Here is a 15,192-nt window from a genome sequence, read left to right on the forward strand (position 1 = left end):
TTTAAAACCCAAAACTATAGAGAAGCTCTGGCAACGATGCGGCTGCAGTTCTGCCTCCCAAATCGAAAAGAGTCAAAAAAAAATTGTTAATTAAAGAAACGCCAACAGCAGGGCAGGTTGTTAACTAAAGTTTTGTGCTTACCCAAAGCACAAAGTAGTCGTGTATTTCGTAAACTGAACAAAAACGGTACTCGCGAATATTCTACCCGGAAAAGAACAGTTAGATATATTGCAAAAATAGGGAACAAAAAGAAACGTGAAAAACGCAATAAAATGGAGAAAAGTAAGTCAATGACCGACCGTATATTGTCAATTGAAACTCAAAGTGCCCTGGACAATTTATTGAATATGTATGTAATGTGCATACATACATTTGTATATGCATATGGGCATATGTAAATAAGTTTGCAACAACCAAACCCAAGCACGGGTTATTAACCCCAACGCCGCACGATACATTGATTAATATTCAAATGCATACATAAATAAATATCTAGTAGTGTCGTTGTGCGCAGGCTGAATTTGTTTATGCACATTTAAAGGTGTTTACATAAGGTCTATTATCAGAGCGTGTCTACGTTGGAAAAGCTGTTTAGGCAACATAATTTTTTCAATACATATGCTCGGGCCATTGCGCTCTCTCGCTCGCTCTTGTGTTCTCAGTACTGTTACTGACCTTGATTCCTATTGGACTCCACATATCGCGCCACTTCTCGTATATACGTGTGTTTTTGTGAATGTGTAGGTGCCCAACCAGCCACCGTAAGTGTATGCGACGTCATGCGGCATTTTCTGAGTAACATGCATAAATTGCTTTGTATTGCGACTACGAAATAAGACGAGCCCATCAAAATGCTTTCGTCAAACGTCGGACCGAACGGCTTCCGTTATCTAAATCTGTAGTTAATTTATGCAAAGTCGTAATTGAGAGTGGGTGCTATATAAAGACATTAATTGAATAACAGAACAGCCATTGTTGTGTCTGTTGCTTGATTGTCTTCTTTACATACATATGTATGTATGTACATACATGCGCATACACATACATATATGTATGTGCATACATAGTACACGTTATTACATATGTTGTATGTACATTTGAGTTGGCCTTCGCTATATGGTATTATGCATACGTATTATTATCAAGATCATCGTTTCTCGACCGAAAATGTCAGCGCGATATCAGCAGCAGCCACGCGCCAAATATAATTATTTTGACCAATTGGCTTTTAAAAAACCGACAAACAGTTTTTGTGTATATTTCCGTCTGCGATGATAAGAGCCAGCAAGAGTATTAATCATATTGAGTAACCGTAGTTCTCAAAAATCGGAAGATTTTTCTTATCAGATGAGCGTAGTGGCGACTGCGTTATGACTTTAAAAAAACCTCTGCTGATTTTGAAATAGCCGGCGTTAACGTTGCGGTCGCCGTCGAGACCGGAGCAGCGTGGACGTTGAGTGCGCAGTCGAGTGTTGAACTAACAACGAGAAGTGATTTTTTATAATTATTTTGAATTCGAGTGCAACTAATAGCACAAAAACATGCACGTCAATTTAATCCATATTTTTCTAATTTTCTATAATTCATAATCAGCTTCTGTTGCTGACGTTTAAACTGTGAGCAATTGATAGCATTTAGAGCTGTATTGTGTTGTTGTTATTTGTATTTTTGTCCCTTGATTGCATTCCGTGATCGTAACCTTGTGCGCAATTTTCGATGTCAAGCTCAACATTTAAGTTCAGTTTGCGCCACAGCCTTGACATTGAATAAAAACCACAAAAACAATGCACTACTATGGAAAGAGAAACATAAACAGCTGTGCGCCTGCTCTCAGCCCCACATCGCTATCGATTGCACACACTCTCTGTTATCGACAACACGCATATCTTTGATGGTGATTAAGTATACGCCGCGGTGTTTTGATTAATTTTGTAACAAACGCGTTGTTAGCTAACGCAAAAGGTAAATAAATAAATAAGCCATTTTTATACACTGCTCGGTTGATACGACTGTGGCTGTTTAAGTTGCTGCCTCGACCTATGAAGCCCTCTGACGATTAGCATACGAGCGCAACAACCTGTGCATACACGCACGAATCACACATTTAGGCAAGCATAAGTAGTTGATAGTGGCTGCGATGTCGGCGTCAGCGTCGTCACCAACGATTCACCTCAACGTCCAACCAGGCCAGGTCCGGCAGTCAGCAATAGTGTGTTTTGGAGGAAGTGTAGCCAGTCGCAGTCAGTCGCATTTCGTCGGTCATTGGGATAGCAATCGTGCGGAACTTATTGCTTGCGTTGCGTAGCTGTGGAACGCTGTAAAGCCCAGCGCAAATTTTGACATTCTAATATAATCTTATTTACAATAAGAAAAAGTGGTAAAATTGCAAATTTGAATTATTCGACGGTCCACGAGCAAATTTCGTGCAATCATTTTTATAAAAATATAAACGTTATTGTTTTCTTTAAACAAAAAAAAAATACGTGCGCATTTATTACGAATTCGTATTAGATTCCAATTAAATAATAATTGATATGGCACTTATCGCTTCATCTTAAAGTAATCGACACTTGGCAAATTAAAAAAACATACGATTTGTGTCTTATAAAAATTCCACTGAGGAACAAAAATGGCGGATCCGAATGAAACATTGTTTCGGCTACAGTTGAAGGCCATTACAAGTTTTTCATATGCGATTTTGACGTCGTTTTTTTTTACCACTGTGCATAAATATTGATTTCGATCATCCATTTAATTCTTGCTGAGGCTTTAAGAGAACGTAATAGAATTACATAACTGCACCCACTAATTTAGAGCTTCAAGGCTCTATTATTACTTATGTATTTCACCTTTATATTTGTTTCGGCTCTGCCTTCAAACTCACATTGAGCCAAATCATGCCGATTATTTCAAAATCGCTGCTTCTGCAGCTTGAAGTGGCCTGGCATACTTACATATTGTAATACCAAAATCATTGACCTCTCTCATGCATACATACATATAAGCCAAAGCAATTTGCATTTCCACATATGTATGTACATGCATGCATACATACATACATATGTAGCTTTTAGAGCTGTTGTTGGGGAGCTTGATCGTTTTAAATTTGGATGCGCTGTACATTGTACCCTAATAACCAATTTATTATCATTATTTTTTTATATGCGTTGTTTCAATTTATACCTTAAACTAGTTTTGCATAATTTTGCATTTTATAGTGTTTTGCCGCTGCGCCATCGGTGTCACAGACATACAAACATACTAACAAACATATTTATGAACAGTTTTGAACTTGAATTATAAGCACTTACACGTTTCTACCAATCAATTTTGATTGACGTATGCAGCACACTTTCACTGAAAATCTGCAAAAAAGGATTAAATAAGTTAATGAATGCCAATTCAATTGATTTTTAGCGCACATTTGGATTTGATATTTTATTGTTGCCGATGTACATCGCACTGTTAGGCACTCTGGCTTTTTTCGCATTCATATTGACTTTGCTCTTTGGCCGTGGCCACAAAAGAACAAAAACCACAACAGCTGCTACCGGAACAGCAATAACAACAACCACGACAAATACAACACAAGAAAATACTAACGACAACAACAACTGCAATAATAACAAAACTAATTGTAAGCAAAACATGTGTCACACCTACTTATATCGTTGCTAAGTAATAAACCTCCCATATTTTTAAAATTTTGCTAGAAATTACATTTTGAATATGAAAATCTGTCATATCTCGCACATTGTTAATAATTACATTGTCTACATGTATAGTATTTTGTATTTTAGTAATTTTGCTCATTTCCCCCGCCTACTTCAACATTCTAAATAATATATATTTTAAATTTATTTATTTATTTTATTTACTTTTAGACAACTCCAGCGTTATTGCGGCTGCAGCAACAACAAAACCAGATACAGAAAAAAATTATCCTAAGGCAAGCATCAAAAAAGTTAAATTTTCAAGTGAAAACTTAGTATCTGAAGTTGGTAACTTGTGCGACAAAATTAAGGATATTGGTGTGGCCGATTTGAGTAACGATAAGAATAATATAATAAATCACAATAACAACAATATTGATAGCATCAAGTACAACAACAACATGAGCGCGACAACAACAGCTGCTCCAGCAGCAACGTCTACAGATGCAAATGATCGCCCTAGTTTTCTGGTGAGCATAACTTGAAAATGGTTCCAAAGTTCAAAAGCTAATCTATGAAGCCTCCTCAGGTTGGCGACGAAATCGACGATAAGGCTGCCTTGGAAGCGGGTGAAGCTCGCGATGATTTTCCACAAAAGATGCAAAGTGATATAAGACAAAATGGCGATCTGGCAGAGCGTCGCAAGCGTCTGAGGTAGGTGTCGAAGTTCATTTAGAGATTAAAGTAATCTTGGGGCCGCAAAATTCAGAAACAAAATGAAAGATGAACATTTTTTAAAGGGAAAAGTGTAGATTGAGTGATTACATTTCTAACTATGTTGGTATAAAGGAGTAACAAATCATTTTTTGAAAATTGTTTTCAATTCCTGATAATAAAACGGCCCTTGTCAAATTTTAATTGAAATATCTTTTTTTTGTAGCAAATTGAAGTCAGGTTGTTTCAGGAAAATTCCATTTAAAACCAGTTATAAGTACAATGGATTTAAACTTACAACTTTCAGTTTTGTTTTAACACTGCTTCTGCAACATGTTTTTGGGCGTCCTTGGTGTGTGTTTTTTTTACTTTTTACAATTTATCATCAACTTATACTTTTGAAAACCATTGAGAATAAATTCGTTGGATTTAGTAGGTACTGCGGTGCATACGTTTTTTCTGCTCTCAATTCAGATGCATTTTATTCCCAGCCAAACAGCGCCGCGTACCAGCCCGTGGCTGCTTATATTGTAGGCCAAAAGGAAATTCCCATGCATAATAGATGCAAAGAGCAAAACAAAGGGGCACAACAAACAGGTGATTGACTCTACTCCGACAACAGAAACGACGCTTTATACTCTGGCCACAAAGCAAAATGATAGAGAGAGATAGAGAGAAAGAGAAAAAGTAAGACAAGCAAGAGAAGTCGCACACTTACGATAAAAAATATAAATATTGCAATGCAGAACCGGAATTTGTTAGACAGAGAGCAGAGAGCGCCTTCTGCGAGAGTGCGCGTGCACTGGGAGAGAGCGGCAGGTGCGGCCGGCCGCATCAATTTTCACTGACGACGTGCGTCGCTCCAATTTATTTTCATTCATAACTGTTGTTTCGATTTAAGATGAGCATAGAAACCATCGCATTGATCCCCCCGACCCTACCCTAGGCAGAACCTCTCAGCCAGCTTTTCTCATGGAGTCAAACAGAGAGATGCCGTCATCAACTTTTCTTACATGGCGTATGAGCAATGCGCATTCGTTGAATTTTTTCTGGCTGTTAGCATTTTTAGTTACCAAGTGGTCGTCAGGTCTGGTAGTTGTTGCCGCTGCGTTCGTCCGTCATCATCGTGTCCGTAGTGAATTTTTTTTTTGGCTAAAATATTTTCTCGCGTTTTGGGTTGATTATTCAAGCAGCGGTGGCATTGATTATTTTTTATTTGTTGTTGTGTTGTATTTGGTTTGACTTGTCGGTGAAAGTGGTGCGCGCAAACACAATAGTTGTGTTATTGTTTTATAATACTTTCTTACATACATATATCATTGAATTCCAAGCGCACGTTCCGAGTGTAGTGGAGACTTTGTACTTGAATGCTTTTGGCCTTAATTGTGCTAGCCACAATGTTGAAGCGTCGCGCCAGCAAGCGATTTGTACTTGTTGAATCGGGCGAAGAGCCGCAGCAGGCGGTGGGGGTGGTAGCAGCCACAGCTGGTACAACTGCTAATCAACAGAATGATAATGCAATAGCCCCGTCAATACCGAATTTTGTGGCCATCGAGCAAGTGAATCAGAATAATACCCAAAACATTGACAGCGGCAACAACAACAATCTCGACCCTACTTCACAATCTTCATCACTCCTCAACGTTCCAGGCGGCACTCTAAAGTAAATCAAAAAACGAAGCCCTAGACCAAAAGTAAATTACGAATGCGACACGCATTTACCGAACACACACACACACACAAACTTATACTAAAATACGTTTCGGCCACATTAAAAGAGCGGGCGCGTCCTATTGTATGCGCATATATATGTAGTTTTATGTGTTTGTGTACTTATCACTTTTCTGAATTCGCGAAACGTAAACAAAGCAAACTCTCAAAAAGAATTTGTTTTAAGCGGCACGGACAAGTGAAAAACCAGTTTGCCAAATAGTTAAGAAATTCTTCATTAAAAACTTTTAACGAGAGCGCGAGCGCCCGTGTTTTAACATTGACCCACAATAGCGTCTTACAACTGCTCAGTCGAACTTAAGACACTGCTCCGAAATTCGCACTGCATAACATATTTTGGATCCGTAGGAAATCATTATCAATAATATCCTAAGGGAAAATTTGTTAAATATAATAACCAGTATATGCTAACCCAATATATATTTGTTATTATTATAATGGAAAGTGGTGTTATATATTGATATAATTTGTCTTAAATTATATTTGCAATACGATCAATTCTACATGTCAATTTTTCGACATTGGCTTTAATGTCACAGTTAAACAATTTGAAATGCAACAAAGTCAGAAAAATTCTTTCCCATTAAAATGCAAGAATTTAAGGTGCATACATACATCTAGAGATGTAATAATACATCTCACTGAGAACGACAAAAATAAGCAAAACTTTATAAGAGAGTTTTTAAGTTTAATTAGGGTTTAATTATATAAGGGTGTTTTCGTAATGCCTAGGATATGTTAGTATGCATTTGATGCATTATGTTTTCATTTATCGGATAGAGAGTTAACATAGAAAATAACATCCAAGGTTTAATTATAAATGCCTTTCCTCCTTCTTAACCTGCAGACCGAGTATGTCCCGCGGCACTGGCCTGGGCCAGGATCGTCATCAGGATCGTGACTTTTTGATTGCAACTACGGAGGAGTTCGTAAAGCGCTTTGGCGGCACCCGTGTCATTAATCGTGTCCTGATCGCCAACAATGGCATTGCGGCTGTCAAATGCATGCGATCAATACGTCGCTGGTCTTACGAGATGTTCAAAAACGAACGCGCTGTCCGCTTCGTAGTCATGGTGACCCCAGAGGATTTGAAGGCGAACGCCGAGTACATTAAAATGGCTGACCATTATGTACCAGTTCCTGGCGGTTCCAACAACAACAATTATGCCAATGTCGAACTAATCGTTGATATTGCACTTCGCACTCAAGTGCAGGTATGTATTTCTCAGTTGTGTTCCAGCCCCCAGCTTAGTTGAGATGCCTAGCACATCGTATGATGTTTGTTTACTAGCGTCCGACCTAAGTATTTACAGATTTGAATGTGCTTGTGTGTATATACTCAGAGTTTCAAGAGTGACCCGTCTCGAGTATGTAATTATCGGAAAGTCGTTAGAAGAAACTGTATTCACATGTGCTTGAGTTTGTTTCGTAATATGAAAATAGTTTTTGCGCTTACGTCACGTTAGCTCGTTATTTGGCGTCCTTTATCTATGTAATAGGGTATACATTAAAATAATATACATTTTAGGCTGTCTGGGCCGGCTGGGGCCATGCTTCGGAGAATCCCAAACTGCCGGAACTTTTGCACAAGGAGGGGTTGGTTTTCCTTGGGCCGCCGGAACGTGCCATGTGGGCCCTTGGAGATAAAGTTGCCTCATCAATTGTCGCTCAAACTGCTGAAATTCCTACACTTCCGTGGTCCGGGTCGGAGCTGAAGGCTCAGTATAGCGGTAAAAAGATCAAGATTACAAGCGATCTCTTTGCACGCGGCTGCGTAACTAATGTAGAACAAGGTCTAGCGGCCGTTAACAAGATCGGTAAGCATATGGGGTGTTGATACTACAGTTCATCGCCTCTTATTCATGTTGTTGTCTTTTTTAGGTTTCCCTGTCATGATCAAGGCTTCCGAAGGAGGCGGTGGAAAGGGTATTCGTCGTGTTGACACTGCCGAAGAGTTCCCAGCACTCTTCCGTCAAGTTCAAGCCGAAGTACCTGGTTCACCGATTTTCGTCATGAAGCTGGCCCGTGGTGCTCGTCATTTGGAGGTGCAGCTGCTGGCCGATCAGTATGGCAACGCCATCAGTTTGTTTGGACGTGATTGTTCCATTCAACGGCGACATCAAAAAATTATCGAAGAGGCACCAGCTATTGTAGCCCAGCCAGAGGTGTTCGAAGACATGGAGAAGGCTGCCGTGCGCTTAGCCAAGATGGTGGGTTATGTTAGTGCTGGCACTGTGGAGTACCTGTACGATCCAGAAGGCAAATACTTTTTCCTTGAGCTTAATCCGCGTCTCCAAGTCGAGCATCCATGCACAGAAATGGTAGCAGATGTCAACTTGCCCGCTTGCCAGCTTCAAATTGGCATGGGTATTCCTTTGTACCGTCTGAAGGATATCCGTCTGCTATATGGCGAATCGCCATGGGGCTCCTCAGTCATTGACTTTGAAAACCCGGTGAACAAGCCACGACCTTCTGGCCATGTGATCGCAGCGCGTATCACTTCGGAAAATCCCGACGAAGGCTTCAAACCTAGCTCGGGAACTGTGCAGGAGCTAAACTTCCGATCCAGCAAAAATGTCTGGGGCTACTTCAGTGTTGCCGCATCCGGCGGTCTGCATGAGTTCGCCGATTCGCAATTCGGTCACTGCTTTTCGTGGGGCGAAAATCGCCAGCAGGCACGTGAAAACCTCGTAATTGCACTCAAGGAGCTTTCTATTCGTGGTGACTTCCGCACAACAGTCGAGTACTTGATAACATTGCTGGAGACAAACCGGTTCCTAGATAACAGTATCGACACTGCTTGGTTGGATGCTTTGATTGCAGAACGTGTGCAGTCTGAAAAGCCCGATATTTTGTTGGGAGTCATGAGTGGAGCTCTGCATATCGCCGATCGCCAGATCACTGAGTCTTTCTCAAGTTTCCAAACTTCACTGGAAAAAGGACAAATCCAGGCAGCTAACACGCTTACCAATGTTGTTGATGTAGAGCTCATAAACGATGCCATTCGCTACAAAGTCCAAGCAGCCAAGAGCGGTCCCAACTCTTACTTCTTGCTAATGAACAATTCATTTAAAGAAATCGAAGTGCATCGCCTCTCCGATGGTGGTTTACTCATTTCGCTCGAAGGTGCCTCATATACCACCTACATGAAGGAAGAAGTCGACCGGTATCGCATTGTTATTGGAAATCAAACCTGTGTTTTCGAAAAAGAGAATGATCCCTCCCTGCTGCGCAGCCCCTCGGCGGGCAAACTGATTAATCTGTTAATCGAAGATGGGGCACATGTCGCCAAAGGTCAAACATATGCTGAAATTGAGGTAATGAAAATGGTTATGACCCTAACGTCACAAGAAGCCGGTACTGTCACGTTTATACGTCGTCCAGGCGCTGTTCTGGATGCAGGCTCTCTGTTGGGTCACCTCGAATTGGACGATCCGTCGCTCGTTACGAAAGCACAGCCCTATAAGGGTCAGTTCCCACAGCCGGAAAACGCGCCAGTGCCTGAGAAACTAAATCGCGTACACAATACGTACAAATCTATACTTGAAAATACGTTGGCCGGCTACTGTTTACCAGAGCCATTTAATGCGCAACGATTACGTGATATAATAGAGAAATTTATGCAGAGCTTGCGCGATCCTTCACTACCGCTTCTGGAGCTGCAGGAAGTCATCGCCTCTATTTCGGGCCGCATACCTATATCGGTGGAGAAGAAAATACGCAAGTTAATGACCCTATATGAGCGCAACATCACCAGCGTACTCGCCCAATTTCCCTCTCAGCAAATTGCCAGTGTCATTGATAGTCATGCAGCAACTTTGCAGAAACGGGCTGATCGTGATGTCTTCTTCTTAACAACCCAGAGCATTGTGCAACTAGTGCAGCGCTATCGTAACGGTATTCGCGGCCGTATGAAGGCTGCCGTTCACGAACTGCTACGTCAGTACTACGACGTTGAATCACAATTCCAACATGGTCATTACGACAAGTGCGTAGGACTGGTGCGCGAGCACAATAAGGATGACATGCAGACCGTGGTCAACACCATATTCTCACATTCCCAGGTGGCTAAGAAAAATTTATTGGTTACTCTGCTTATCGATCATCTGTGGGCAAACGAACCGGGCCTTACCGATGAATTGGCCAACACCCTTAACGAGTTAACGTCGCTCAATCGTGCCGAGCATTCGCGCGTTGCACTTCGTTCCCGTCAAGTCCTGATTGCAGCTCATCAACCAGCCTATGAACTTCGCCACAATCAAATGGAATCGATTTTCCTATCGGCGGTGGACATGTATGGCCACGATTTTCATCCTGAAAACCTACAACGTTTGATTCTATCAGAAACCTCCATATTTGATATTCTTCACGACTTCTTTTACCATTCCAATCGCGCCGTCTGCAATGCGGCTCTCGAGGTGTATGTTCGACGTGCCTACACCTCCTACGAGCTGACCTGTCTGCAGCACCTAGAGCTATCAGGCGGCTTGCCTTTGGTGCACTTCCAATTTTTGTTGCCCACCGCGCATCCCAATCGTCTCTTTTCACGCATGTCATCGCCTGATGGTCTGGACCAAGTAGCCGCCGAAAGCGTGGGATCCTCATTTGTGCGCACCGGTGCCATTGCCGCTTTCGACTCGTTCGAGCATTTTGAGATGTACTCTGACGAAATTTTAGATCTACTGGAGGACTTTGTTTCACCCGCTCTAGTCAGCGCAAAAGTGTTGGAGGCCGTAGACGCTGTGGATTCTATCTCTGATAGCCGTCATAGCACATCCATTAATGTATCACTATCAGATCCAGTCTCCCGTGCCAATGCCGCCGAAGAGGCAAAATCTACCGAACCCATTCATATTGTGAGTGTTGCAGTGCGTGAAACGGGTGAAATGGATGATCTGCAGATGGCGCAAATATTCGGTAACTATTGCAAGGAGCATCAACAGGAGCTGTTCCAGCGTCGTATACGCAGAATTACCTTCGCTGCGCTAAAGAAGCGCCAGTTTCCAAAATTCTTCACTTATCGTGCACGCGACAAATTCGAGGAAGACAGAATCTATCGCCATTTGGAACCCGCTTCTGCTTTTCATTTGGAGCTAAATAGAATGAAAACGTACGATCTGGAGGCATTGCCGACTGCTAACCAAAAGATGCATCTATACTTGGGCAAGGCAAAGGTGTCCAAGGGTCAGGAGGTTACAGACTTCCGTTTCTTTATACGCTCTATCATTCGGCACTCGGACCTTATTACCAAAGAGGCTTCGTTTGAATATTTGCAAAATGAAGGCGAGCGCGTGCTGCTCGAGGCAATGGATGAGTTGGAGGTAGCCTTCTCACATCCGCATGCCAAGCGTACCGATTGCAATCACATATTCCTAAACTTTGTTCCCACCGTCATAATGGATCCGGCTAAAATTGAAGAGTCTGTTACAAAGATGATCATGCGCTATGGACCACGTCTATGGAAGCTACGTGTGCTTCAAGCTGAGTTAAAAATGGTCATTAGACAATCCCCACAGTCGCCAACCCAAGCTGTACGACTCTGCATTGCAAATGATTCGGGATATTTCCTGGATATTTCCATGTATACGGAACAAACGGATGCTGAAACGGGCATTGTGAGTTCTACTGAAATATCGCTTAAAATGCTTACTAAATTAAAAACTCTGCTCACAGATCAAGTTCAAGGCTTACGGCGACAAGCAAGGTTCTCTACATGGTCATCCTATTTCCACGCCATACATGACCAAGGACTTTTTGCAACAGAAACGTTTCCAGGCGCAGTCCAGTGGTACTACATATGTGTATGACGTGCCAGATATGTTCCGTCAAATGACGGAACGACACTGGAAAGAATTTTCAAAGGCTCGGCCAACGGTGGACATACGCATACCTGATAAGATCCTACTCGAGTGTGTTGAGCTTGTTTTGGAGGGTGATAATCTGGTCGAGATGCAACGTCTTCCTGGCGAAAATAATGTAAATGTATAATAACACTCTTAATAACTCATTTAATAGATAAATCTTTTACAGTGCGGCATGGTGGCTTGGCGTATTGTGCTCGCCACTCCCGAGTATCCAGCTGGTCGTGAGATTATTGTCATTGCTAATGATTTAACTTATCTCATTGGGTCGTTTGGTATCAAGGAAGATGTATTATTTGCCAAAGCATCACAACGTGCTCGCGAACTTAAAGTTCCAAGGGTACATTATAACTGAGCTATAATTGTTGATCTTTTTTAATTTGTTTATATTTTAAAGATATACATTTCGGTCAATAGTGGTGCTCGGATTGGTCTGGCTGAGGAGGTTAAGGCGATGTTTAGAATAGCATGGGAAGATCCCGAGGAGCCTGACAAGGGCTTCAAATATCTATACCTTTCTACTGAAGACTATGCCCAGGTTGCTAATCTCAACTCTGTGCGTGCCATTCTCATCGAGGATGAGGGCGAACAGCGCTACAAGATTACCGATATTATTGGAAAAGATGATGGTCTCGGTGTTGAGAATCTGCGCTATGCTGGCCTCATTGCTGGTGAAACTTCACGAGCCTACGAAGAGATTGTTACAATTGCCATGGTCACGTGCCGCACTATTGGAATTGGCTCATATGTGGTGCGACTGGGTCAGCGTGTCATCCAGATCGATAACTCGCATATTATACTCACGGGCTATGCCGCTTTGAACAAGGTAAACTTGCCTAGCTAACATACACTAAGTTTTATTTGGTTTTCGCAATTGATAAACATAAAGGAATAAGAATTCTATAACTTTTGTGAAAACGACTTTTATATCACTACATATATATTAACACTTTCTCTTGTATGAATCGTAGCTCTTGGGTCGTAAAGTGTACGCCTCAAATAATCAACTTGGTGGTGTGCAGATTATGTTCAACAATGGTGTCACCCACAAGACTGAAGGTACGAATGGCTGCTATTCTCAATCAATTTTTAGCTAATTTACACTTCGCACACTTTTAGCTATCGATCTCGACGGTGTTTACACCATTCTGGACTGGCTTTCGTACATTCCCGCATATATCGGCTGTGATCTGCCTATAATTGTGCCCAATGATCGCATCGATAGACCTGTGGACTTTATGCCCACAAAATCTCCCTATGACCCACGCTGGATGCTTGCCGGGCGCGTAAATCCCGTCAATGCCAATGAATGGGAAAATGGCTTCTTTGATCGAGACTCTTGGAGTGAGATAATGGCGCCATGGGCTAAGACCGTTGTAACTGGTCGGGCTCGCTTGGGTGGCGTACCTGTGGGCGTGATCGCAGTGGAAACGCGCACTGTTGAAGTAGAAATGCCGGCTGATCCTGCAAATTTGGACTCTGAGGCAAAGACACTGCAGCAGGCTGGTCAAGTATGGTATCCCGACTCATCATACAAAACAGCACAGGCAATTAAGGATTTCGGACGTGAGGAACTGCCGCTGATAGTGTTTGCCAATTGGCGTGGTTTCTCTGGCGGCATGAAGGACATGTATGAGCAAATTGTAAAGTTTGGTGCATACATTGTGGATGGCCTGCGTGAATACAAGAAACCGGTGCTCATATATCTGCCACCTAATGCCGAACTACGTGGTGGTGCCTGGGCTGTTCTGGACTCACTTATCAATCCAAGATATATGGAAACGTATGCTGATCCCGAAGCACGTGGTGGTGTTCTGGAGCCAGAGGGCATTGTGGAAATTAAATATAAAGAAAAGGACCTCATTAAGACCATTCACCGATTAGATGCTACTACGATTTCTGTAAGTTCCCAGCGTTTTTACTCAGTACTCTAGAATTTACAAATCAATTCCACTTTTACGCCTTGCAGCTTAAGAAAGAGTATGATGAGCTCATTGCATCCGGCGACAAGATAAAAGCTGCTCAAGTTGAAGAAAAGATCAAGTCTCGTATAGCGCTACTCATGCATGTCTATCACACGGTGGCAGTCCACTTTGCCGACCTACACGACACACCCGAACGTATGCTAGAAAAGGAATGCATCAGCGAAATAGTGCCTTGGCGCGATTCTCGCCGTTGGCTCTATTGGCGACTACGTCGCCTACTGCTGGAGGATGCCTACATTAAGAAGATACTAAAAGCTCAGGACAATCTGTCGGTTGGGCAAGCTAAGCAGATGTTACGCCGTTGGCTGGTTGAGGATAAGGGTGCCACAGAGGTAAATTATTATAAACAATAATTATATTTTACAATTAAAAACTCACTACTCCTTACATTATAGGCATACCTTTGGGATAAGAACGAGGAAATGGTCAACTGGTATCAGGAGCAAACTAATACCGAATCTATAGTTTCAAGAAACGTGAATTCGGTTAGGCGGGATGCTATTATTTCAACAATTTCCAAAATGCTAGAGGTATTAACAATCAAATTACATCTTTTTGTATACACTACATTCTATTTTTCCTTAGGACTGTCCTGATGTTGCGCTGGACGCAGTTGTCGGTCTCTGCCAGGGTCTAACGCCAGTAAACCGCGGGGTCGTTGTACGCACACTCGCCCAAATGCAGCTTAACGAGGAGTCCTCAAATACGCAAGGATGATTATACACTGTGTTTTAACGGAACCCATCCACTGTCTCCTATGAATCCTTGTGCAGACGTTGTATGTTTGTAAATAAGCACCTCGAAGGCAGATTTTATTGCGCTTCTCCAAAAGTTAATCACTTTTACTCTTGTAAAGTAACAAGCATGTTTTGCATTTTGTTTAGTTGCAATTTTTAAATATAATTAGTTTAAATATAGGTTTGTATATTTAAATTTGTTAACGGAAGACGTCTCTATTTTGCTGCTTAAGTAAGAGTTGCAAGCATGGGTAAAAATTGCACAAATGCCCCTAAACAGGTAGCTTTTAAATCATAACTTGTAACAAAGAATGTTCAAACTATCTTCGAATACAAAAATTTTGTATATAATATATTCAATACTTTCCACTAGTTCTATAAGAAATAAAATGTTTGTACACAGAGCTTTTGTGAATTATAAGAATAATGCAAATACATAATACTCAATGTAAATCTTTTAAAACACACTAACCAATGATGTACCACTCTCCTGTTCTTGAATTGAGAACG

General features: G+C 41.8%; 1 protein-coding gene across 3 annotated transcripts; it reads left to right on the forward strand.

Moving 5' to 3' along the window:
* Positions 1 to 98: 98 nt before the first annotated feature.
* On the forward strand, positions 99 to 15,135 carry LOC115634133 (acetyl-CoA carboxylase). 3 transcript variants are annotated; one of them, XM_030531699.1, is made up of 14 exons: positions 99 to 283; positions 3,886 to 4,184; positions 4,244 to 4,368; positions 6,947 to 7,313; positions 7,628 to 7,916; positions 7,981 to 11,714; positions 11,773 to 12,075; positions 12,130 to 12,300; positions 12,358 to 12,786; positions 12,932 to 13,019; positions 13,080 to 13,861; positions 13,930 to 14,277; positions 14,341 to 14,475; positions 14,531 to 15,135. In XM_030531699.1, exons 1-14 carry the CDS (start codon positions 274 to 276, stop codon positions 14,660 to 14,662), a joined length of 7,212 nt encoding a protein of 2,403 aa, XP_030387559.1. In that variant the 5' UTR covers positions 99 to 273; the 3' UTR covers positions 14,663 to 15,135. The 3 variants fall into 3 exon arrangements, with proteins under 3 accessions (XP_030387559.1, XP_030387558.1, XP_030387560.1); XM_030531698.1 differs by lacking the exon at positions 99 to 283 and adding an exon at positions 3,419 to 3,638; XM_030531700.1 differs by lacking the exons at positions 99 to 283; positions 3,886 to 4,184; positions 4,244 to 4,368 and adding an exon at positions 5,751 to 6,031.
* The last annotated feature ends 57 nt before the right edge of the window (positions 15,136 to 15,192 follow it).

Source organism: Scaptodrosophila lebanonensis, unplaced genomic scaffold (genome assembly GCF_003285725.1).
Source record: "Scaptodrosophila lebanonensis strain 11010-0011.00,11010-0021.00 unplaced genomic scaffold, SlebRS2 tig00000001-arrow-pilon, whole genome shotgun sequence".
NCBI classification, from domain to species: Eukaryota; Metazoa; Arthropoda; class Insecta; order Diptera; family Drosophilidae; genus Scaptodrosophila; species Scaptodrosophila lebanonensis.